We start from the raw sequence: 23,049 nt of genomic DNA on the forward strand, positions 1-23,049 counted from the left end.
CGCGCGGGGATTGACAACGGAAACCTGACCGGCGGCTGATTTGACCGCTGTAAAGTAGAAGCCACGTCTGCGAATTTAACGGGAATTAAGCAATAATGGCAGCATTCCTTTAGCAAAGACTGAAACACTTTGCACTACAATTATAGTTCCGAAGTTATCATTGCAGCCAAAAATGTGTTCCCTAAAGCCACAAAGTTCTGGAACATAATATTCCGGAGACGGTATTGCGATGATAATGCAAAAAAAAGGTCTTATCAAAGTCAGTCAGGACCGATTATCAGTTAACTTGTCATGAAATTCGTGGGCACACCCTGCAACTGCCTCTGTCTTTGCATTACATTACCAAATTAAATATCGCTAAACACCCGAAAACACAACTAACCGTAGACTAAACTAAACCTTACCTGTCCCGAAGGCGACTTAATTCTTTCTGTAGCCCCACTGAAAGAAAGGTAAAGTATAGTTTATATGTGACAACGGCTGCCCGTACCTCCCACTCGGATGAAAATACACTCTCCACCTCCTTGCGGGTGCACGCTCGAGCGCGCCCACGCTGCATTCACGGAGTGTCGGCAAAAAGGAGAAAAGGAAAACCCTCCTTCAAAAGCCTTACTGCTGACCTTGTTATCCCACCAGATAATTAGCTATGTTTAGTGTGCTACTGAAAAAAACTAAGCTATATACATCTTATACAAATAGCACAGTCTGGCCACAAAGCCACAAAGATTGTGGCTTTGTGGCCCTTTTGTCACTGGTTTATTAACTCCTCTGTAGTTTTTTTCACAAGATGAGAGAAATTAAAGGCCCTGGCAGCGGTGGGAAATAATTTAGTACATTTACTAAAGCACTGTACTCAAGTACAATATTGAAGTAAATGTGCTTTACTTGGGTATTTGCATTTTGTTCTACTCTATACTTTTACTTCACTACATTTAAACACAAATATTGTATTTATATGTATTTGTATTGTATTAGTTCACATAATTATTTATTTATGCAATATTTACTTCACATTTATTTTATAACTTTGGTTACTATTTACTCTTCAGAACCAGATTAATGAAACAAAAACATAGTATATAGAGATAAATACAGTATGACTTTATTGTTTTCTGGTGGGAAAATCATAGTTACCCAACAGTAATTCAAATTATAAGCTTAGTTAACAGTAGCTCCCCCTTTACCAGCTGCAATATTAAATAAATGTAATTATAATCCAATAACACGATATACATTAATGTGAAATGTGCAAACGTGATTACTTTTATTTTTAGTACTTTAAGTATATTTTGGTGCTACTTTTGAACTTTTAATCAAGTAACATTTTGAATGCAGGACTTTTACTAGTAAAAAAAAAAGACAGCTGTATTGCTACTTTTATTTATGCAAGAGAACTGGGCACTTGTTACACTACTGACTCCCAGATACTCCTGATACTGTACATCTTAATCGAAACTGAAACTGTGACTGTGTGAGCAGTTTCCCTCACTGTTGGTATACACACTCAACAATAAGGCCTTGAACATGACATATGACCACATAAGCCAGGGGGAGGGGAGACTGCAGCTGCGTTCTGAACTCCAACACCCATGATTCCGTTCGCGCATCAACGACAACAGCTCGGATGTTGCGATATCGCTGGCAGCCAAAGATTGCTTTGGTTGCAGAGATTAGGCTGCTGGGTTGAAACCTTAGTTTAACGTTTTGGTAGATGCCAGATTCTGCGGTTTCTCATTTGCAGCTACAGTTGCAACAAACAGAGGATTCAGTTTCCTGTCGACTCTGCGTTTGTGTGTGGCGATGAAAGGCTGTATCGTGCTAACGCGTTAGCTAACTAAAATTACAGTTTTATTGAAGATGGAAGCAATTAAATAGCTTGACGGGAGCTATGTGGCACCAAATGGTCACTTTACTTGAATGAGGATGGAAAGACTTTTTCGAGCAACGCTGTCACACAAGTTACACGTTGGTCACATCGCACTCAGAGATATTATCTTCAGAGGATAACCTGGATAACCTTACACGAAATGTCATAGCGCGTAAGTAGCTAGCATTTAGCTAGCTTTCTAATGGCTGGGCGAGATGGAGGAGGACCTCATGTTATCATCATCAGCAGCCGACCACGAACAGCTGGATAGTTAAAAAAAAAATTAAAAATACTTTCTCCGAGATGCTTTAGCCTCCTGGGCGGTGTAATTCACTTACATAACAGCTAGTCGCAACCGCTCTAGCTGTCTCCAGCTGGCTTGTGTTTGCAAGCAAATTGGAAATTTGCCACCAAAAATCTGGGTTGACTCAACATCACCAACGTCACCATAAGTGACAAAGGCGTAATTGCATGTTTGAGGTTGCATATAGATTTGTTTGAAGCTTCCTTCGTTAGGCTTACAATCTGACGTGTATTATCTTATTACACTGGAAAACAAGCAGCTCATGTGTGTGTCTGTGATTGAAGACGCAAATATTCTTCCTGTCATTTCGACAGCATGAGGAAGTTCTTTGATTCTCGTCGGGAGCTGGTCAGCGCTGGGCCTGGTTCTGGAGGAGGAGGTGGTAGCTCTGGGTCCAGTCATGCAGGAGGAAATTTCATTGGACGAGCCTTCACCGTCGGGCGACACCAAGTCACTGTTGAGGAGATTATCGCCGAAGGTGAGAAGAGGCTACACAGACCAGTTGATGCGATTTGTTTGCATTTGTGTTTTCTCCTTTTATTTTCATGCATGTTGTTGAAGCAAGAATATGATGGGAATCCTGCATGCTCAAGCCAAAAGCGTGGGTCACATGACAGTACAGGAGTGTAACTTTATGCCATCCCCACATGAGTGATGGAGCTTTGCATCATGTGTGTATATATACAGTGCAAAACACACCCACTGCGTTCTCTTAGCTGTGCTCAGAGTAACACAACAGTTTCCTGTTAGCTGTTTTCTGATTCAGAAGTGTGATTCAAGGGGAGGAAGAGCTGCAGTACCTGGTGCTGGATAGTTAAAGCAGTTAGTTGATCCTTTTGGAATGAGTTAATGAAAGGGTAGTGTACCTTACAAGCTGTAGCTCACACAATTGTTGGATTTCTTTATAGACACCAGTGGTAGGCACTTTCTAAGACTGGTGTTTTAAATATCAGTTTAGTGAACATCATATGAGCAACATTACCTGATAGTTTCTTTTAAACAGATTTTGTATGGTACAAGCAAACAGTGTCTATAATGGCTGCTGTTGAACACAGACATTCCTTAACTCTACTGAGTTAAGCATGGTCTCTCATTTTTCTTGATTGCAAACTGTGGTTGCATGTTAGTCGGTGTGTCAGCTAGTCAAGAATTTCAAAGCCAGTATCCGGAACTGGCTACAAACCGACATCCTGCAGCCACCTATCTCACTCATAGATATCTTTTGCAGATTTATATTGCCACAGTGCCATCACACATGTCAGATTGAGAATGCAGTACAAGATGTGGTGTCTGGATGAAATTGATGACCTGTCACAACTATACTCAGCAAAGTGAATTTGAGATCTGAGCTACACCAGATGGTTAGGCCTCAATGGTGGCCTCTATGTAAGCCCTGCAGCAATAACATGACTAATACATAATGCTATAAGGCTGCACCATTTGGTCCTGGGTGTTTGTATTAATGTAAGGCTGTATGTGCACTAATTGCAGCAGTTGTTGAAGTAATTAGATAACAAATTAGCATGTAAGGTACATTTTCAAATTCACAACATGCTTATGAGAGTGGAAGTATGCTAGATTTCCTATTTTGAACTGAAGTGTTTAAGAAGCATGGTCTTTGTAACCTTTTTGCTTAACTGCTCACTGTCAAGATTTTGCTGATGCATCTATCATCTCCTTGAGGCCTGAAATTTATTTTGGTCTCTTTCTTAATCCTGCAGGTGGTTTTGCAATCGTGTTCCTCGTACGAATGAATCAAGGGGTGCGTTGTGCCCTGAAGAGGATGTATGTCAATAATGAACATGATCTGCAGGTGTGCAAATGTGAGATTCAAATTATGGTGAGTTGTTGAGATTCTACATTTCTCTGCTTGCTCTCACTCTGAACTCATTTATATTCTGACTGTATATGAAGGCAACTACCAATCAAGTGTCTTGTGAAATTCTAGTTGTACCTACAAATTCTCATGAAATCCACAAGGAACAAGTGCTGGATTCAGTGCACACTCAGCCTGCAGCAGCATTACTGGGGTGGTTGTCCAGTATTTATTCATCTTGTTCTTGGTGGGCTTTGTTTTTGTTTTCATAGTATCATCTTGTATGTCCGGCTCTAGAGGTGAATTTCTAACAGACCATCTAGTTCTCAATAAGTTTTTTTTTTTTTCCAGCATCCATTGTTATTTTAGTCCTGAAGTTATAGTTGTTCATTTTATGCCTTTGACAAATATTTAATAAATGCTCTGTTTGCTAATGTAACATAAAACTGAGTTTGTCCCTGTTATAAATGTGTTGTTCATAAGGAGCATATGTTGGAAAATGGGGAAACTACTCTGGTACCATCAGGCCTTTTGACATGGTAATATACAAGAGCAGAACTAGGATTTATTTAGTCCATTAATAGGCAACTTTAGGCACATAGCACATTTCTCAGAGGGAATTTAAAGTACTTTACATAAGCAAAAAAAGTATTAACAGTATTAAAACCAGAATAAAATCAGTTAAGGTAAAATACCACCAAAACACTGGTGAAATGCATAAAATGAAAACAAATAGACAAAGTAAAAGCTCAGAAACATAACATAGAATGGTTACAGTGCAGTAATAAGTTATAGGTTACCCTGAATGCAATACAGAAGTGCAGCAGAGAAACCAGTCAATCAAAGGCATAGGAAACCAGCAGTTTTCACTTTAGACTGTGGCAGAGTTAGGGCACATTTATGGTCATCGTGAAGTTGGTGCCCTCTCTGTTTGGCATAGTAGCTAAAAACAGCTTCTTCTTGTTTGGTTCTGACCTGAGGTTCTACCACCTGGCTGGTTTCTAAAGATCAGCTCTGCTGGGTTTGTATTCTTGCCATACCACTGGGTGATTTTATAAAGTACCAGAAGCACTTTACAATCTATTCTGTAGCTAACTGGTAGCCAGTGAAAGGATTTAAGAGTGATAAACCCAGGTAGGAAGGAAGCAATGGATGGTCAAATTACAAATACTCACCAGAATTACACTCCACAGCATGCATTGTAACAGCTGAGGGCCTATTTTGCTTTTGAAACCAACATTAACATTTAGTTTAAAGATGATGTTGAGTGTCATTCTTCTTCAGCATACAGTGTTCTTCATTTTCTAACACACACACACACACACACACACACACACACACACACACACACACACACACACACACACACACAGACAATACACATCAGCTGCAGACCTGGACGTTTTTTTTCCAGCTCTCCATTACAGCTCCCTCTGTAGGTGATGGCCTGACACTGCATCTTATCTCACACTGACTAATGCAAAGAATGGTTTATAGCACTAATGCACTTATCACTTCCTTGCAGCTATAGTATAAAAAAATTCTCCATGAAAATCCAAAATCTTTTCTTTATGTGTTTGATTTCTTTGTATTTGATTCAGTCAAAGCAGAAATCGCAAAGATTTTCAAGCGTAAACCATTCAGTTCACTTGTCTCATACTGTAGTATGCAGCAGTCTTATTGTTATTTTTTATAGCGCTTCATGCACATTGCTATGATTAATGTTCTTGAATGTGTGTTTGTGCTTTTGCAGAAAGACCTTGTTGGTCACAAGAATATTGTTGGCTATCTGGACTCAAGTATCACAGCCATGGGTTCAAGGGACGTATGGGAGGTTCTCATACTTATGGATTACTGCAAGGGTGAGTGTAGACAGGGAGATGGGGTGCGGCTGCAACCACATGCTTTGAGTATTCCCAGCATTAGAGTTTGTGCAGCAGTTTCAGAATGAATTTGTGTTATAATACCCATGTACGTTTGAATAATGAAAACAAAACAGTTATTACACAATAATCCTGAACAGGATCAGTGTACAACTGGGATGGATAGATAGAAATATACTTTATTCATCCACAAAAGAAAATTGCAGTGATGCAGCAGCCACTTTATAATTGGCAGAAACAATTCCTCACATTGTTTGTGCTGCTGTATAACTGAATATATTATTTTACAGGAGGGCAGGTAGTTAATTTGATGAATCAGAGGCTACAGACTGGCTTCACTGAGGCTGAGGTGTTGCAGATCTTCTGTGACACCTGTGATGCAGTTTCTCGCCTGCACCAGCGAAAGACACCAATCATCCACAGAGACCTTAAGGTGACACGCATGAGCACGTTTGATCATCAGGCTGTGCTATCTTTCAGACAGCTGTGTTTGTGTGAGTTGAAGCTGTGTTTCATTATGGAAGCTGGGCTAATAGGAGGAGAGAAGAGATAGTTAAAATACTTCTCTTTTTCCACAGTGCCCAGACAACTGCAGTGTTAAGCTACTGTCACACAGTAGCTTTAATCCATATGGAAATGTATTGAAGTGCAGATTCTGTGATTTACATAAAAACCTGAAACTCGAAAAGACTCTGGTGTAAATGTCATTATGTGAAGGTGGTTGAACCTTGGTTTTGATTTTTATTCATCATTATCTCTAATGCACATATGCAGGAGACAAGGAACTGGGTCAGTTACTGCACCACTTCCTTATACTTAAAGTTTTTACTTTAAACTGTAATTTTATTTAGCCTTTGTTTTTCCTGAGTAATCCAACTGAGCTTTACAAACTCTAAAAGACAGCGGCATCAAAATTTACAGACAAAGTGCAAATACAAAGCTAAAGATACTGAACAATATAAAAAGTCTTTGATGAGCTACAGAAACCATTAAAACAATTATACTCTAATGAATTTACCATTCTCTGAAAATTTGGCTGAGATACCAAATGTGTTAATATGATTTCTCTCTGAAAATTACTCCCAAGTGGTTGGAGAAGAAAATAAAGGCTTTCTCTCTGAACACTGGGAACAAAAAGCTGATTGGGCCCTTTCATGTAAAACCCCATGCTGTCCTTGACCTAAGCGGCTCTGTATGTCTATGAGCATCGTACCTCCTGTGTATCTGCAGGTGGAAAACATCCTCCTGCATGACAAGGGCCATTATGTGCTGTGTGACTTTGGCAGCGCCACTAACAAGTTCCAGAGTCCACAGACTGAGGGAGTGGCCACTGTGGAGGAAGAGATCAAAAAGTTTGTGCCTCTTTACATCTGCTTTCACTCATTAGCACTTCTTTTAGGTAATGATTTAAAGGCTTTTATGGACCAATTGAATTTTGTAAATGTTTCACCTCATCCTCATATGGACCACAACTGTAGGGTTCTGCACCGCACTGATGAAAAGGAGGTTTTGCTTAACGCAAAAGTAATCATTACTTTTATTAGAATTATGCACATTTATGAGCACATAATAACATGTAGGCTGTTTTATTTCACTGCTACATTAAAAAATGGGTAGTTTTCTTTCTGATTTATTCCTGCCTTGTTTAAGGTACACCACTTTATCATACCGCGCCCCTGAGATGGTGAACCTCTACAACAACAAGGTTATCACTACAAAAGCAGATATTTGGGTGAGTGAAGAAGACAGAGAGATGTAATAATCATGACAGAGCAGTACTATAGTACTGCAGGTAACACATATGTTTCTGGTAAAACACAGCTTCTATTTCAGTTAAGTGTTGATTTATAATATGTTTTGAGAAACTAACACCCGCTATGCTCAGTTAGTGGATGTTTTAAAGTAGATCCTAGTTTGACATCATGGTCAAATTCATGGCCATCATAGATTAAACCTACAGGCTTGTTAAAAGATTTAGGGATTGTTTGTACTTAAAAAGGAAAGTAAAAAATGGTAAAGTTACATTTGCACACTGTAAAATTTGGAAATATTTGCTTCTGTGAGGTGACCGAATGCAAGCATAAGCTCATACCTGCTGGTGTTTTGAGGGGAAAATGATTTGTTTGTGTGCCTTACTGTGCGTTATTGGTATTCTTGATTAATCTTCTCATCTCCCCTCCTCTTCTATCTTTGTGTTTGGTGCGACGGGGCTTGCATGTGATCGTCCTCTCCAGGCGCTGGGTTGTTTGCTGTACAAGTTGTGCTTCTTCACTCTGCCCTTTGGTGAAAGCCAGGTGGCCATCTGCGATGGCAGTTTCACCATTCCAGACAACTCGCGCTACTCTTACGATCTTCACTGCCTCATTCGTTAGTTCCTCTTAAACATTAATTTGTGTTTTCAGCATCAAATTCAGTTCTCACAAAGGTGTGCACTTATGGTTTAGGAATGTCTATTCATTGGCTCTCCTTTTTTTGAGTGTCACTCTTGGTTCTTTATGGTGCTTTTTTCAGGGTACATGCTGGAGCCAGATCCAGACAAAAGACCAGATATCTACCTGGTGTCCTACTTTGCTTTTAAACTAGCTCAGCAGCCCTGCCCTATACAGAATGTGAAGGTCAGTGTCTCTCAGCACCAGGGTCAGTTTATCAGGAATTGATTTTCTTGTATTCACTGGAATCTGTTAGGCATTCTTGTGCCTGATTTACAATACGTAAACGTGTCTGCGGTACCGCTATCTTTGTGTATTTTATTTAGTTTTTGCTTTTTCTGCCATAAATCAGAATTCTCCAGTTCCCACTAAACTTCCTGAACCAATCAAAGCGAGTGAGGCTGCCGCAGCAAAGAAAGGCCAGAATAAACCCAGGCAAGCATGACCTGCTTACAGTGTATTACCGTTACAGCTGTAGTAATGATACTACATTTTGAGGAAGTTTTCAGGTGCATTCAGTATTCAGATACTCAGTAAACAGTGATGTTAACACTGTGTGTCATGATTAATAAGAAGACCAACATCATTCCTTTGTTGCCAGACTGACAGATCCAATTCCTACCACTGAAACCTCCATCACCCCTCGCCAGAGGCCCAAAGCTGCCCATACCCAGGCTGCTGTTGGCATCCTACCCATCCAGCCTGCTGCTCTCACGCCTCGCAAGCGGGCTAATCTCCGTGGTGGTGCAGCTCAGCCTGTGGGTACGTACAGCACTTCATCTCCGTCTAAAGAAGCCATGCTTTTGAATATAGTTGTAGATGAAAACCGGAATCCCTGTAATCCTTTGTGTGCACACTGAATCCTGTCAGTTTCATCAGGAGTATATTGAGTATGCAGATTAAGATTTTCTGCAAATTAAAGCAATATAAGCACAAGCCCAAAGTGATTATGAAATGATATTCTCCACTCTGGCCTTTGAAACTGCTTCAGTTTTGTACCTGTTACACATATCAACATTTAACAGATGACATAGCCCTCTTTAATACATGAACTTTGACATGAACATTGTCTCAGAGGCTCCTAAAAACCCATTTATCTTGCCTGATATTCACATTGTTCTGCATCTGTATACGAGTAAGAGTAACATATTTTCATGGCCCCTCATTATGAATGTGTTATGGCAAAAATTGTCTTATCAGGACTGAGTGTAAAATGAAACTTGATACTAATTCTGGAGGTTGATGCGCATTTATTCCTGCAGGAAGGAGCGAACTCTCACAGTGTGTCAAAAATAACAGTCTGAAGGAGAAGCTCCCTGAGCAGAGAGCTGCATTTCCTTTTATACATAGACACGAGTGTTGCTTGTGGTTTTGGTCTGTTAAGGTCATATGTAGGTTTAAGGAAACATTTGTCACACAGGAAAGAAGCGGTCTGGTTTAACATGCTTTTCATTGAAGACACTTTGACACAGAAGTTTGTCTGGTTTCACAAGCACACAAATAACTATATATAAAAACTGCATAGCAACAATCAGTATGTTAATAAGGACAGTTTTCCATCACAAATGCGTACTCTGTGTTCTTTTTAACATCCCACAGGAGTCGGCTTAGACCTTTCTCAGCCAGCTGCAGCTCTACAGTCGCAGAAGGTGCAGACTTCACCTCTGCCACTCATCCAGTCACAAAACAACTCCGGTCAGGCTGTGGCTCAGCAGAAGCAGGTACATATGGACTCACTTCACTGAACATACAAAAGAGCTTTCTGCAGCCTCAAATTAATCCAAATCCCACTTCTGTATGAAAATGTGCAAAACAAGCAAATGGTTGTCTTCAGTGAAGCGTTCTACATGACTGACTGTTTGTATCTGGGTTTTACTGATCTACCGGTACTCATCATTGTCAGCAGTTTTGATAATCAAGTCATATATTAAAATTTGATGCTTCCAGTATTTAAATGACAGGATTTCCTAATTTTCTCTGTTTTACGTCATTGTAAGTAGAATATTATTAGGTTATAACTTTAGACTGTGATGGGCATCTTCAGTATTATATGAAATGTTGTAGCTTAAATTAATAAGTTTAAAACATAAAAAAGAAAATACTGTACACAGGAGATTCCAGGCCTATGTCCTGTTAAACCAGGTTTGAGATGCTACTTACTATAGATTTTGTATTTAGGTTCCAATTTGTGTATAGTTGTGTATTTTATCTCAATTTTCAGACTTTTGCAGAACTGTATTTATGTTATGATAGGAAACATCAACATGTTTGTAAAAATCATTCCAAATTCAGTGACTGCCTTCATATATGGAGGATTTAGAAAGGGCTGATGTACAGTACCAACCAGGTGCATAAAAAAGATGTTTCATTCTGGTTAAATTGATGATTAAAGCAAGAGAACTCTTTGTCAGATGTAGCCTTTTGAGTGATAGTTTTCTGTCTTTGTGTGTCAGGCTGTGCAGCCAGTCACTGCTACCGGAGCAGAGGCTACAGCAGCAGCAGCGGTAGTATCACCAGTGACCAAAGCTGACATCCAACCACAAGCACAGCTAACAGTCCAGCAGCAGACCACATCACCTTCACCTTCTGCAGTCAGCTCCACCTCCCAGCAGGCAGTGCAGACTCCATCCAGCCCAGCCCCACCCCAGCGCCCAGCTCGACGCAAGCAGGTTAGCCAGGCTCAGCAGCCAGCAGGTCAGCCTTCACCCAACAAACCGGCCTCTGGTCAGCCTCCTGTATCTCAGCAGCAGCAGATAACTCAGGTATCAGCTGCCCAGGCTCAGCCTGCAGCCACTGAGATCAGCCAACAATTGACTGAGATGGTAAGTGGGTTGCTGCTCGCCATCCAGCTTTAAATACTGCCTGATATTTTGGTTCTTTTTATTTGAGCTTTTTTTGACTTCATGCCTCTATTGATCAGACTCCACCTGGTTCTCCAAAGACATCTGAAGAAGGAGGCCACCATCGCATCCCGAGTGATGCCACAGCAAGCAGTGTTGCTGCAGTTGCAGTCAGTGACTCTCAGCAGCCACAAGGAGCTAATGGAGAAGCCACTCTCCACCAGTAAGAACATTTACTGGAATAAACCTGAGGAGTAGTTCAAATTCAGGTCGTCTCCTGTTTGTTTTATTTGTAAAACCTTTTTACCTGTAGATCACTTACATCTCAACCAAGCCCCACTCAGACTCTTCAGCTCGGTGTTGGTGATGCAGTCCAGGACCAAAGCAAAGCTGGAGCCACTGTTCCTACCTCCAGCAGCACCGCCAACACCCCCACACAGCCTATGTGGAACCCCTTTGACGATGACAACTTCTCCAACCTCGCAGCGGAGGAATTCAGAAGTGATGACAAAAATGGTGTGTGAAAGTGTGTATTATTTTCAGTATGGAATAAACAGTAAATGACGGTGATTCTTTATTTTTTTAACCAGACATAATTTCAGAAACAGAGACAACATCTTCTGAAGAGCTGATACCAGGTCTTCAGTCCTCAACTATGGATAGTACACCCCAAGAAACTGGTATGTTTAGTATATATTTGTTATTCTTTTTAACTTTCTTATGCATATCCCTGGACCCACTAAATGCTACAGAGCCTTCAGTGCAGTCATTTCATAGTCACTCAGTCTTAGAGACAAAGGCTTACTCCCAAAACTTCATATAATCCCAAACTTTTCATAAACACCAGATACAAAGTAGCTACACAAAACTTGTTCTGTTATTGGAAATTGTGTATTTGGACATAAATACTGGATTATTGCACAGTATGTGTGATAAAACTCAGACTGAAACAAGCTGATGCAGAATATGAAAGTAATTTTTTGACAGTGTGTAAAAGTGTTTTGTATTAACTTTTAAGTTTTTTAAAGGAAAAAAACAACAACAGTAACAGAAAGTTTAGGGTTCAAGTGGTTAAACATCATCATCATCATCATTCTTATCAGTTGCCTAACATTATCATGCTAGATTGTGGACATCAAAACAAAGCTAATAAGAGGATTGATTCATTTCTTTGGCAAGGGCACTCAGTGAGATTTACAGTAATTCATCTTGATAAGTTGTTCCCAGCTTTAATACATCATTACTGCTCTGATGCCACATAATGCATCGTACTATATGAGTCTGAAGGGATGTAATATAATGTCAAGCCAAGAAGTAAACCTCGTAATGCACCTGATCCATTATTCTGATAGCTCCAAGTGGCTTTCAGAAGTGATGCCTGCCTATGTGTATCACATAAATAAAATAAGGGGTTTTGTCAGAATGAAGAAAATGGTTACATTTAAATGATTTATAATGTAAACAGTTCTGAGGAGTACTGCTGCACACAGCAAATGTAGCCACTGATGCTTTATGTGTTGCCTTTTAGCAAGACAGGAATGTTTGGGAGTTGATTTACTATTGGGTAATACTGTAGGTCTGTTGCTGCCCAAACATAAACAAACTGGACATATTGCTTCAGTGACTGGATTTAAGGCTTATTGCTTTTAAGCATGTGTATTGAAGAACACCAAATGAAGTAGCCACCCTTCTCTCATAATGTTCCTTTCTTCTTGCTTCATAACACATCTTTAACATATAACATTGCTTTGTTTTCCAGCTGAAAGACCATCAACCCTTCTTGATATGGATTCAGGAGCCTCACTGTTGGCTGTGCCAGATCCATTTCATGCCCTGGAGCTGTCAGATGTACCAGGTAAATGTCTCTGTCCACAAATCCATAATGTATACACAAGCACGTTTTTTTTTTTCTTTTGTGTCTATGTAGTTAATTGCATCATTCATGAAAAATGAATATGTAATACCGATAAATGTTGAATAAATAATAATATGGACAAGCGTGGTCTAAACATATGTATCTGCATGTGGTCAGCAGTTAGTCTGGCTCTAAAACAAATAACTTTCTTTCTCCAAACCATGATGAGAACAACATCCAATTTTTGTTATTTCTTTAATGGCTGAAGTTTCTCTACATAAAAATAACACAATGCAAGACTACTGGCTCCTGCTACATTTTCTACTTTTTTTTTTTTTGGTTTTTACAAGTTTTTTTTTTTTTTTTTTTGAACTGTGCTTTGCTCAAGTGTTTCTCTTTTGTTCTAATTTTTCACTGGCCTTTAGAGAAACTGATTGAAGGGCTCAAATCTCCAGACATGTCTTCACTCATGCTCCCTGACCTCTTGTCGTTGTCTGATCCCTTCGGTGGCGCAGTTGAAGAGTCTTCAAAAGGTGTGTGCTCCTCTAAAAAACAGCTTCAGTGTATTTACTTCTGTGGTTGCTTTTTCACACTAAGAGTTAAAAAAAAAAAAAAAACTTTGCTTAATTTGATCATGTCATAGACACATTGTAATGTCACTGGTGAGACCGCAGCTTCTGTCTGCAGTTTAAACTATTCTCTATATGTGCAGCCAGGATCCTAAAGTATCTGTAATCAGTATTTTGTATTGGCAATACCTCAAATGACTACATGTCTGAAAAGGGGATGCTTGTATTGATGAACCTACAGAGATAATTGCCTCCCTCAGCTATACAGAGCTGTATAGCTTCTTTCAGCTTTTGGTTTTCTAACCTACAACTTTGCTGTTTTGCTTTCACTCTTACTGCTCTCATCAGCTTTGTTTTCAGTTACAGCAGGAAACGGTTTTCAACAAAAAAGCTCTAAAAAGCCACTGTACACCACCTTTGAGGTTGTAGTATCACACTGGATGTAAATGGGGAAACGGTTTGCTAACACGTTTGCCATAGCTGCTTACAAGGTGATAATCTTTCAGCTGTTCCACTGCCCCCACGTGGACACATACAGTGACGTTTGGAAGAAAAGTCATTTATATGCTCATAAAGGACTTGGAACTGTGGATAACATCAAACATTTTGCCTCTAAGTGCTAAAAACTTGAAATATGACAGCTTTGTAACTAGTAGAAGGAACCTTCATCAAGAAGACAGGGCATAGATCTGTGCCCTGTTCCTTTTGGTACGTGAACTAAACTTGACTCTCTTTACCATCGTCGTCTTCTGACCTGTCACAGACCCTCTTACCGCAGACGACTCCCTCCTGGGCTGCTCGCTGATCTCCGGTCCATCCGCTCCTCTGGCAGCGAGCAGTGCCACCTCCTCCGTTTCCTCTGCCCCCACCTCTGCTGCATCTGCTTTGGATGATTTCAGTCTGTTGTCTGGAGACTCTGCACAGCCTAAAGCAGGTAAGTGGTAAGAATCTCACAAAAGAAGGCAGTGAACACTAAATGGAAAGCAGTGTTGTGAAGACCAACCTGATCTAATGAAAGTCTCTGACAGAAACATTGCTTTCTCTTTCTCTGACTGTGTGCAGGACTTTACAAACCCCATTTGTTTTTGGTGGTTACAGAAATGTGTGTCCGTACTATTAGTAATGAAAATTTCTAAAACTTTTAAAGACCAAATTTTCAACCATATGACTGTCAGATTCTTTGTCTTGTGTACTTATGCTTTGATCAGATATTGTCTATTTTCCATGATCGTTTTGTTCATTTTACTACATTTTTTAAGGTAACATTCTTTTATGACTGTATGTACTTAAAAAGGTGGAAAAATTGTTTGGCTTTAACTGTTTTCCACCCTTTAACTCCAAAAATAAATAAATAAAATAAATTGAAAAGGTCTCGGGGAAATCAGAAATGCCCTTTTTTGTCTCTGTGCGTTTTCTCATAAGACGTGGGTTACGGAGCAGATACGTACTGTATGTAGCAGACAAAAATCACTAGGATGTCTCAAGACAACAAACTACATCAACTTACCAGTTTCTTGTGCTGGTGATTTTAACATTGTCACATTATCATTGTGTGCAGCAAGTTAACCACTGGATGGCAGGAGATTAAATGGTCTTGGTAAATGGTCTTATACTTGTATAGCGCCTATTTATGCTTTTACAGCACACTCAAAGCGCTTTCACATTATTCGGCCATTCACCCATTCGCACTCCCAAGCACTGTCAGATTCTTTGTCTTGTGTACTTATGTTTTGATCAGATATTGTCTATTTTCCATGATCGTTTTGTTCATTTTTTGTTCACACACCGGTGACATCACTGGGAGAAAATGGGGGTTCAGTGTCTTGCTCAAGGACACCTCGACATGTTGACTGGACAAGCCGGGAATCGAACTGCTAATCATCCGGTTAGGAAATGACCTGCTCTACCTCCTGAGCCACAGCCGCCCCCGACACATTAACACATTATCTAATTCATAATGACAGACCCGTGATATGTTTATCTGCATAACTTCATAGACATTTCATATTAAATGAAGGTGCTTCATTTAAATGGAACATCTACATCGTATGTCCCAAATTTACACAGCTGTGGTTTAGTTGTTTGTTCTCTGTTGTTGTTTGTGACAAAAAAAACTATTAATAGTATGTACCTTATTTTGGTCTAAAGTATGTGTTTGTTTTGTCATGGTGCTCTTTTGGTAAAGATGTTTGTGCCTTACCTTTTACTATCTTCTGCAGACTCATCTCTCCTGATCTCAGACTTTGAGCCCCAGCCACCCAGTGCAGAGGCAGGCACAGAGGATGAGTTTGATCCTATTCCTGTCACCGGCCGAAAGAATTCCCAAGGTAAGTGTTTAGACTCCATAAGGAAGCACAGGAGGGTAAAGATTATATTTGGGATTATAGACATGTCCAGGATTTACTTTACTGGGTTCTTCTCAACCACGCAAATTTGCTAGATATCTAATGGCAGTCAAACGTTGTGATAACAGATTCAGGCGCCTACACTAATTTTACACCCTCAAAGTCTGAGTCGTTTGAAAACCAGTAGAGGAAAATGGGTCAGATCTGCCTTCTCTGTCTTTCTCTTTTGTTCTAACCTGCTTGCCTCTTACTTTGACCTTTGACTGCTATGTTTGCTTGTTGTGACTCTCGCTCCTCTGCTTCTCCCCTCTATTTGCTTGTCCCGTCCTGCCCCCTCCCTGCCTTTCTCTTCTCTCTCCGGCCAGTTTCAGGAGGCCACTCGCGCAGTAACAGTGGCGGCTCTGAATCCAGCCTGCCCAACTTGGCTCGCTCCCTGCTGCTGGTGGACCAGCTCATCGACTTGTAGGCGGCCTCACCCCCTTGTAGAAGCTGGATTATAGACTGGCATTGCATAACAGCGATCAACACTGTTGTCATAGCTAGCTCCCCTTACCCCCCTGGCTGTCATCTTCATTGTAGTTCCTACAGTAGAAACGTCCTTCACCTTTCAGTGCTTCTTCATTCCTGCCCTCTCAACTGTATAGGCTGCATTACCTGGCTTTTTTTCACCTCTCATCTCCCACTCTGTCACTCACTTTCTCTATGTCGTGGTCTTCTATGCATCATGTATTATCCATTGGTTGAAGTGGCCTGTACACTAACATCATCCTCTGTAAGGATTAAACACTACATAACAATATCTTTCTGTCAGTCAGGTTATAATAGTGCTATCTGGTTTGTTTGAACAATATTGCGTTATGTCTAATAGCAAACAATAGAAGATCATTGTCGTAATGTACAATAAGCATAGTTATAAGTGGTTGTAGTTATTATTGTGCACAAGTGAATTTGTTGTTGTTTGCCTTTTTAAATTCTCCTCCCCAGAATTATTTGCACAATTTAAAGTGAAACCACAGAAAAGTTAAATGACCATTTGTTCAAATAAGGTCAGTTTATTTATTCTGTCAAAGGAAATGTATTTGAAATGTCATGTAGCCTGATTTGCACAGTAGCATAAATGTTACCTCTGTCAGCCTAGGGCCGTTGGATGGCATATCTTGATCAGTTTAAAGTGTTAAACAAAAAAAAAAAATCAAATCGAGTCGCAATCTGGAAACAAAACAGCCTTAACCACATGTCCGACGACTCTTCTTGCTCCTGCTGCTCCCTCTGTAGCGTCAATACAAAGTTATTGTGATTAAGAGAAAAGCAGGACACAAATGTTTCCCTGATTGGACTAAACAGTTAAGTGCCATAGAACAATCTGTGAAGGAAACCTCTGACTGGCAGAGTCGTGGGAGTGTACTGTATCAGCTAAACTCTAAATATGACTATGATACAAAACAGCTTATAAATCATGTCCAATCATTTGAAAGTGAGCTTGTTTTCTAGGCAAAGTGTACTTTTTAAAACAAGGACCTGCTCTCATTTGCTATTAGTTTGAGCTTATTTTAGTTTTATCCTCAAAGCAAGCAATAGGTTACTTTGGCATTAAATGACAAACAGGGTCATTTAATTTTGTTTATAGCAGTGTGCCATACCAATAGAAAATGCATGAAATCATGAAAATATTTTGAATAATAGGAAATAATAGAAATACAGTAGCTGTTATATATGGAGAGAACATTTATGGTCATTCAGGTAATTTTGTGGCACAAACAAATGTGGCATTAAAAATGATTTTCACTTACTCACTTTTTAAAAAATATCTGCTCAAATATTCATTCCACATTTTGCAATCCTTCTTACATTCCTGTCATTTGTTTACTCCTAATTTATGTAAATAGATAACTGCAGCCCCTGCAGATTCTCATCCAGACCGTACCGGTGGTTATTCTCCCCGTGTATATAAGAAGTCATTGTTATAAAGCTTTACTTGTGGAAAACATATTGCTTTACTTGTGATATATTACATTGTTTTCCTGTCAATAAATATTAATATGATTAGTGGTAAAGAATGAATGTAAGAAATAAATATTAGTCTATAATAAAAAATATATTGAATTCTTAACACCAAAATCACTGAATGTATACTGTAAATGATAAATCTAGTCTTTGTTCAACCTGGAAGATTTTAGGCTGAATCCCATGTCTTATTCTACCTTTGTGAAAAGAGAGTGAGCCTGTGTTGTGTCTGTTTACGTGGACTGATGAAGGATGATATTTTTATTCAAAACAGTTGACAGTTTACTCAAGAGTGGGAGCTTAACCTCTTGAATCTTAGTCCTGTTTCATTTCATTGCTAAACTCGAGCCTTTTTTTGAACTTGTGCTTTGTAAAGCTTTGTTTTGCTTTACTGGTTTTAGTGGTCACAGAGTTCATATCAAAAAGCATGGCAGTTTTGTTGAATGTTATGTTCATGTGTGTTGGTAGATGGTGTTATGATACTGTAAGTATGTATATGCATATGAAGTCAGAATTGTTGGATGTGTTTTCCAGTAGCCTACTTGTGTTGTTGGCAACTGTCGCGGCATTAGACTCTGAAAGCACAGACTCTCCTAGTTTCTCTCAGGTAGTCAGAGCGGCATCACTTGATCTGAGAGCTGGACACATATTGGCTTACTGCTCTCCTGTGTCACTGTTCTCTGGAGGTCTGCGCTCCATATACAGTTAAGAGAAACGGTCTGATATGTGATGTGTGAGGGGCTCCGTGGAGTGTGAATAATAATCTGCCAGGCGTAGCATGAAGATACAACGCTGCTGGTGTAGCAGTGGTTTGATTCTCAGACAGCATTAGGTCAGCTGTTCAGGCTTTGAAAAATCAGCTCCAGTCAGCAATAGTAATGTTTCTGTAGGGTCAAACAAGGTAATTTTGCTTCCCATGCGTGAACAGTGGGGAGACCGCCTCCACTGCTTCTTTGCCCATTTTGTCATGTTAGAAATGTATTTTAAGTTGCATACACTGTACTTCTCATTATGTTTTGTGAGATCTACTGAAATTACTCTATTATGAGAATGAGATAGATAATCAGGATTTTTCTTGTTTATTCTTTAAATTTAAGCTTAAAGAGTTTGAATGACAGATCAGTCATAATGTGTTTTAATGCTGAATGTTGCTGTTGTTGAAGTGCACAGATCATAGTGGATTTTCACATGCTGGCTAGTCCATTTACATACAGTACATGTAATATGGAATAAAATGTAGTTGCCTTTTGAGTGACTGAAATCAAGGCAGTGGCACATAAACTAAATCTCACCTCACAACTTTGAGAATAGTGTCTAAATTATGGAGTACAGTGATCTATTCTTCTTTGTTCTTTGATAATAAAAGGTTTGGTGATAATGACTGTCAACACATTGGTTTATGTGCTGTGGCAGTGTCATCTATTTGCCCCCAAATTGAAAGTATTTTGAGTAGAACTCATTAACTGATTAAAAAATAATCATCTAATTAAATAAACTGAAAAGAGTGGCTGTTTCAAAATAAAAGTCTCTTTTTGGGTATATTTAGTGTAGCTTCTGCATGTATGATTGAAGGCTTATATTGTTGTTGTTTTTTTAAATCATCGTCTTTATGATTCTTCCACTGAACAACTCAGTCATTTGCATCAACTGTTTGAACCTATGCAACTCCCGAGCTTTCTCCCTGTAGCTGCCTGTGTGCTGGTGTGCTCAGTAAAGCCAAGCAAATAGTGAGATTAGTCCTTGACGTGAAACAGAAGCCCCTTGTTTTCTCTGTTGTTTTGCCAAAACTGAAAACTGTCAATTATCTGATACTACTGAGTGTTTTGAGACGCCTCTTGTCTTTATGGCCCGAACCTGCGTCAGAGCTGTGGTATCGTGTGCTCCTTCTATTTTTGTGAAATAATTAAAGAATTATAAAGGGATGGCAAATAAAATACAAATGTGAATGTCAACATTTTGAGTATTGTAAAATTTTCTAATGCTGTTGTTCAAATTATTGGTTAATATAACTCGACAAAAGTTAATGATATTTACACCAAATTATGGAATCAATATTCATCAGCTTTTGTCAGTAAAGTTAGAGATTTGAGCATTTATAAGTAATATTCCACAATTCAGACAACTTTTTTTTTTTTTTTTTTTTGCACCTAATCCAATCTTTAACTGGTTGTATTAAAAGAGAACTGACTAGGTTATGTCTCTTCAAGTAAGATTCAACACCAGCTTCATGCCCCATTATAACCTCAGTCCAGATCACCTTTTTACATTTTTGGAGCTGTCTGTGCCTTCTAAAAGATCCTTTCTCACTCTCCTCAACAGAGCCGACTTAAGAATATACCAGTAGTTGGATGTATCAGGGTAATTAAAAATAGTACCTGACCAGCTTTTTACCAGAGTTTAGCTTATTGTGGATACAATGTCTTGGTATCAGCTTATGTATTGATCCATAAATAACAAGAATTTAGCAATACCGACATGACATGCTTTTTTTTCCTTGCCGTCACTCAACTGAAACAAGTTAATTTTGCAATGAAATGCTCCTTTCAGTACATATCATGGTTTCAGGTATTTAATAAAAAAATGCAAGAGCTCTGTATCAGCAAAATGTAAAAAATTGGTCATGTAAAAAATTGACCAATATAATTTTTTTACTCTCAAATATAAATATATTTCTAGGCCTTTATCATTGAAGGAAAAGTGTGGGTGTAAAAAATAAAGTTAGTGATGGCAGAATTCTAGCTGCATTAGTTTCACTGTCCTGTTGTTGCTCATGCTGATTCACTGTCACACTTTTCAGACAAGAACTATCGTCAATCTGCTTTTCCCTCTTTTGGCCTTCAAAACCCAGTATCGATCAGGCTATAAGTCACATGGCTCATCTGAGTTCATTGATGAACGTTGCATGCAGGAGATTTAAAAACGATGTGCCTTGTTGTGCAGTTGTTAAACTGATTTTTTTCCACTGGAGCCCAACATGATTTTTCTTTGACCGGTGCCTGTCACTGGTTGTTGATCCACTGATTAAAGTTTCTGTCCAGGTGATGAACATTCTGTCTGTTATGTTTCACATTACTGATAGGAAAAAAAGCAGTTTTAGAGAATATGCTATTAAAAAAGGGAAACCTTCTTCCCATTTCTTCTACATACAGACCTGCAGAGGGAGCTCGTCAATAATGCACAGCGAGTCGCTGGGACTTTGGCATCTGTGCAATTCTCGGAGGAGAAACAGAGGTCGAGCTTCCAGCAGAGGACTGCTCCATGTGTCTATAATAAACACATGTTGCCATCAGATGACAGGAGCATACAGCACCACATGATACCAACTACTTCCACCAGTCTTCATTTCATACCTGTCAAAGGAGTACCGCAGTTTCAGTGCCCAGTCAGCCCAGTCACCTCTGATGTTTTCCAGATGGCTCCTTTTAAAACACCAGGAAAAGAAAGCAAGATGGCATTCAGCTCCTCTTCTGCATCTCATAAACCTACTGAGACATCTGATGTTTTCCTCCTGGCACCATTTGGAAAGAGGCAGGAAACCACCAAAGCTGGTCCTACTTACACTAACACATTTACACAGCAGATTCAACCCAGAAAACCGTGTCACCTGGTGCCGGTATCGCCTCTTCCTGCTCCTCAGCCTGGCAGTATTCGGCCCCATCCTCTGCACATGGAGGCGCCTCTGCTCCAGCAGCCGGTGGCTGTGCACAGGGTTGTCTCCAGGATAGGTCAACAGGCTGCCGTGGGTTCGGTGGCTGTGGGGCCTCTGTATTCCTGGACGATAGGGGGTAGGGCGCTGGATGACCCGTTTATGGCAGCACCTTTTCAGCCTAGATCCTCTCAAGGAAAACCTTGATTATGTAATCTCCTAAAAATGCCAAGTCAGTGCCTTTTCTGCAGCTAGTGAAGCAGCAAAAGTCAGTTGCAGTATTACCTATTTTTAATGTAGAATTACTATTGTCATAGTACTGTAGTATTAAAATGACTGAATTATTCTTTTACCAATTATGTACTTGTTTAGACTTAAGGTTCTACCTCAGTGATCTGGTTCAGTTTCCATCAGAGCACAACAGTGCATCATTCCAGCACTTTGCAAAATGATCTTAAGTGGTTTGGTCCTTGAGTCATTTTGAAAATCATTTTAGCCAAAGGGGGTTTGTTAATGGCACAGTCTGTAATCTCTTTGACTGCAATAATTGCAGTTAATTTGAATGTGCTGTTGAACACATCTAGATGAATAACAAGCTTTTTGTATTTTTCTCATTTTTAAAACGCGTATCCATTGCATCATAAAACATTATTAGCTAAATTAGCTGTTTTCAGTTTTGTTCTATTTCAAAAACTTGTTAGATTACAGACTGTGCCTTTAATTTCCCCGCTGTAGGTTTTACACAATGGATCCAACCATTGTGATACAAGTCAAAGGAACATCAGATGTAACTGTGTGAAAAATGTTCATACAATGAAAGGAGGGAAAATATTTCTTCAGTTACTTTCATATTACCAGAGGTAAAGCATCTAACTTATTATAGCAATTTTCAGAAAAGACAGAGGTGTTACAAAAATGTCTGGTCAAGGACTTCAACGATTTCATGTCCAATATACCTGCTTTACTGCTTAATACTTGTTAGCGGGTTGCTGCTGCCATTTTCACACAAACTGCACCAGCTTTTCAAGACATTTGTAGTTGTCTTGAAAGGATTTTTAACAATGTTTTTTCATCTTTGGTGTCTGTATTTTAAATGAAACATATGATGATTCACTGATGTCTTGCAGCTTAAGGTGATCTCAATAGGTGAAAAGCGCAAAGAAGAAAAAGTGCCATCTTTAACAAGTTGTTGTGAGTTTCTATTAAAGTAGTAAGATTTGAAACGATTCTTATAATTTTCTGCATACTTTGCCAGAGATAATGACTTTTTGTAAACAATGCTGCCTTTGCTTACAGTATTTTTTTCGTGCATAATATTCTCATTTTGTATGATCTGCTGGTGGCATGTGGATGTTGACTGTGCTCTCAGTGCCGCTGTCACAATGTAGTCTTTATGAAATACGTCTTGCACATATGCCAGAGGTATTGTCTTTCTAGGAAAGGGTTTATCAGCAACAGTTAAAATGGATGAAACAAGACACAAAAGTAAAA

General features: G+C 39.4%; 2 protein-coding genes across 5 annotated transcripts in view; one reads left to right on the top strand and one right to left on the bottom strand.

Annotated features, from left to right (window-relative positions):
* The window catches only part of anxa4 (annexin A4), an 11,472-nt gene extending 10,920 nt beyond the window's left edge, over window positions 1-552 (bottom strand). Inside the window, exon 1 of one of the 2 annotated variants that reach the window (XM_020606066.1) lies at window positions 491-552. The gene's annotated coding sequence lies outside the window, so the exon portion shown is untranslated. Of the gene's footprint in view, window positions 1-404; window positions 442-490 lie in introns of those variants that run through there. The other variant, XM_020606065.1, reaches the window with a different exon arrangement.
* A 1,024-nt stretch (window positions 553-1,576) lies between these two features.
* LOC109963446 (AP2-associated protein kinase 1-like) lies at window positions 1,577-22,784 on the top strand. Of its 3 annotated transcripts, none has more exons than XM_020605975.1 (21): window positions 1,577-2,039; window positions 2,486-2,649; window positions 3,893-4,011; window positions 5,741-5,849; window positions 6,161-6,303; window positions 7,101-7,222; window positions 7,521-7,602; window positions 8,105-8,237; window positions 8,382-8,485; window positions 8,652-8,734; window positions 8,901-9,061; window positions 9,899-10,020; window positions 10,753-11,121; window positions 11,220-11,362; window positions 11,453-11,655; window positions 11,730-11,819; window positions 12,899-12,994; window positions 13,420-13,527; window positions 14,327-14,497; window positions 15,783-15,890; window positions 21,062-22,784. In XM_020605975.1, exons 2-21 carry the CDS (start codon window positions 2,487-2,489, stop codon window positions 21,763-21,765), a joined length of 3,333 nt encoding a protein of 1,110 aa, XP_020461631.1. In that variant the 5' UTR covers window positions 1,577-2,039; window position 2,486; the 3' UTR covers window positions 21,766-22,784. The 3 variants fall into 3 exon arrangements, with proteins under 3 accessions (XP_020461631.1, XP_020461632.1, XP_020461633.1); XM_020605976.1 differs by having other exon boundaries at window positions 11,742-11,819; XM_020605977.1 differs by lacking the exon at window positions 21,062-22,784 and adding an exon at window positions 16,274-17,100 and having other exon boundaries at window positions 1,579-2,039.
* The last annotated feature ends 265 nt before the right edge of the window (window positions 22,785-23,049 follow it).

This window comes from Monopterus albus, unplaced genomic scaffold, assembly GCF_001952655.1.
Source record: "Monopterus albus unplaced genomic scaffold, M_albus_1.0 scaffold75.1, whole genome shotgun sequence".
In the NCBI taxonomy this organism is placed as follows: Eukaryota; Metazoa; Chordata; class Actinopteri; order Synbranchiformes; family Synbranchidae; genus Monopterus; species Monopterus albus.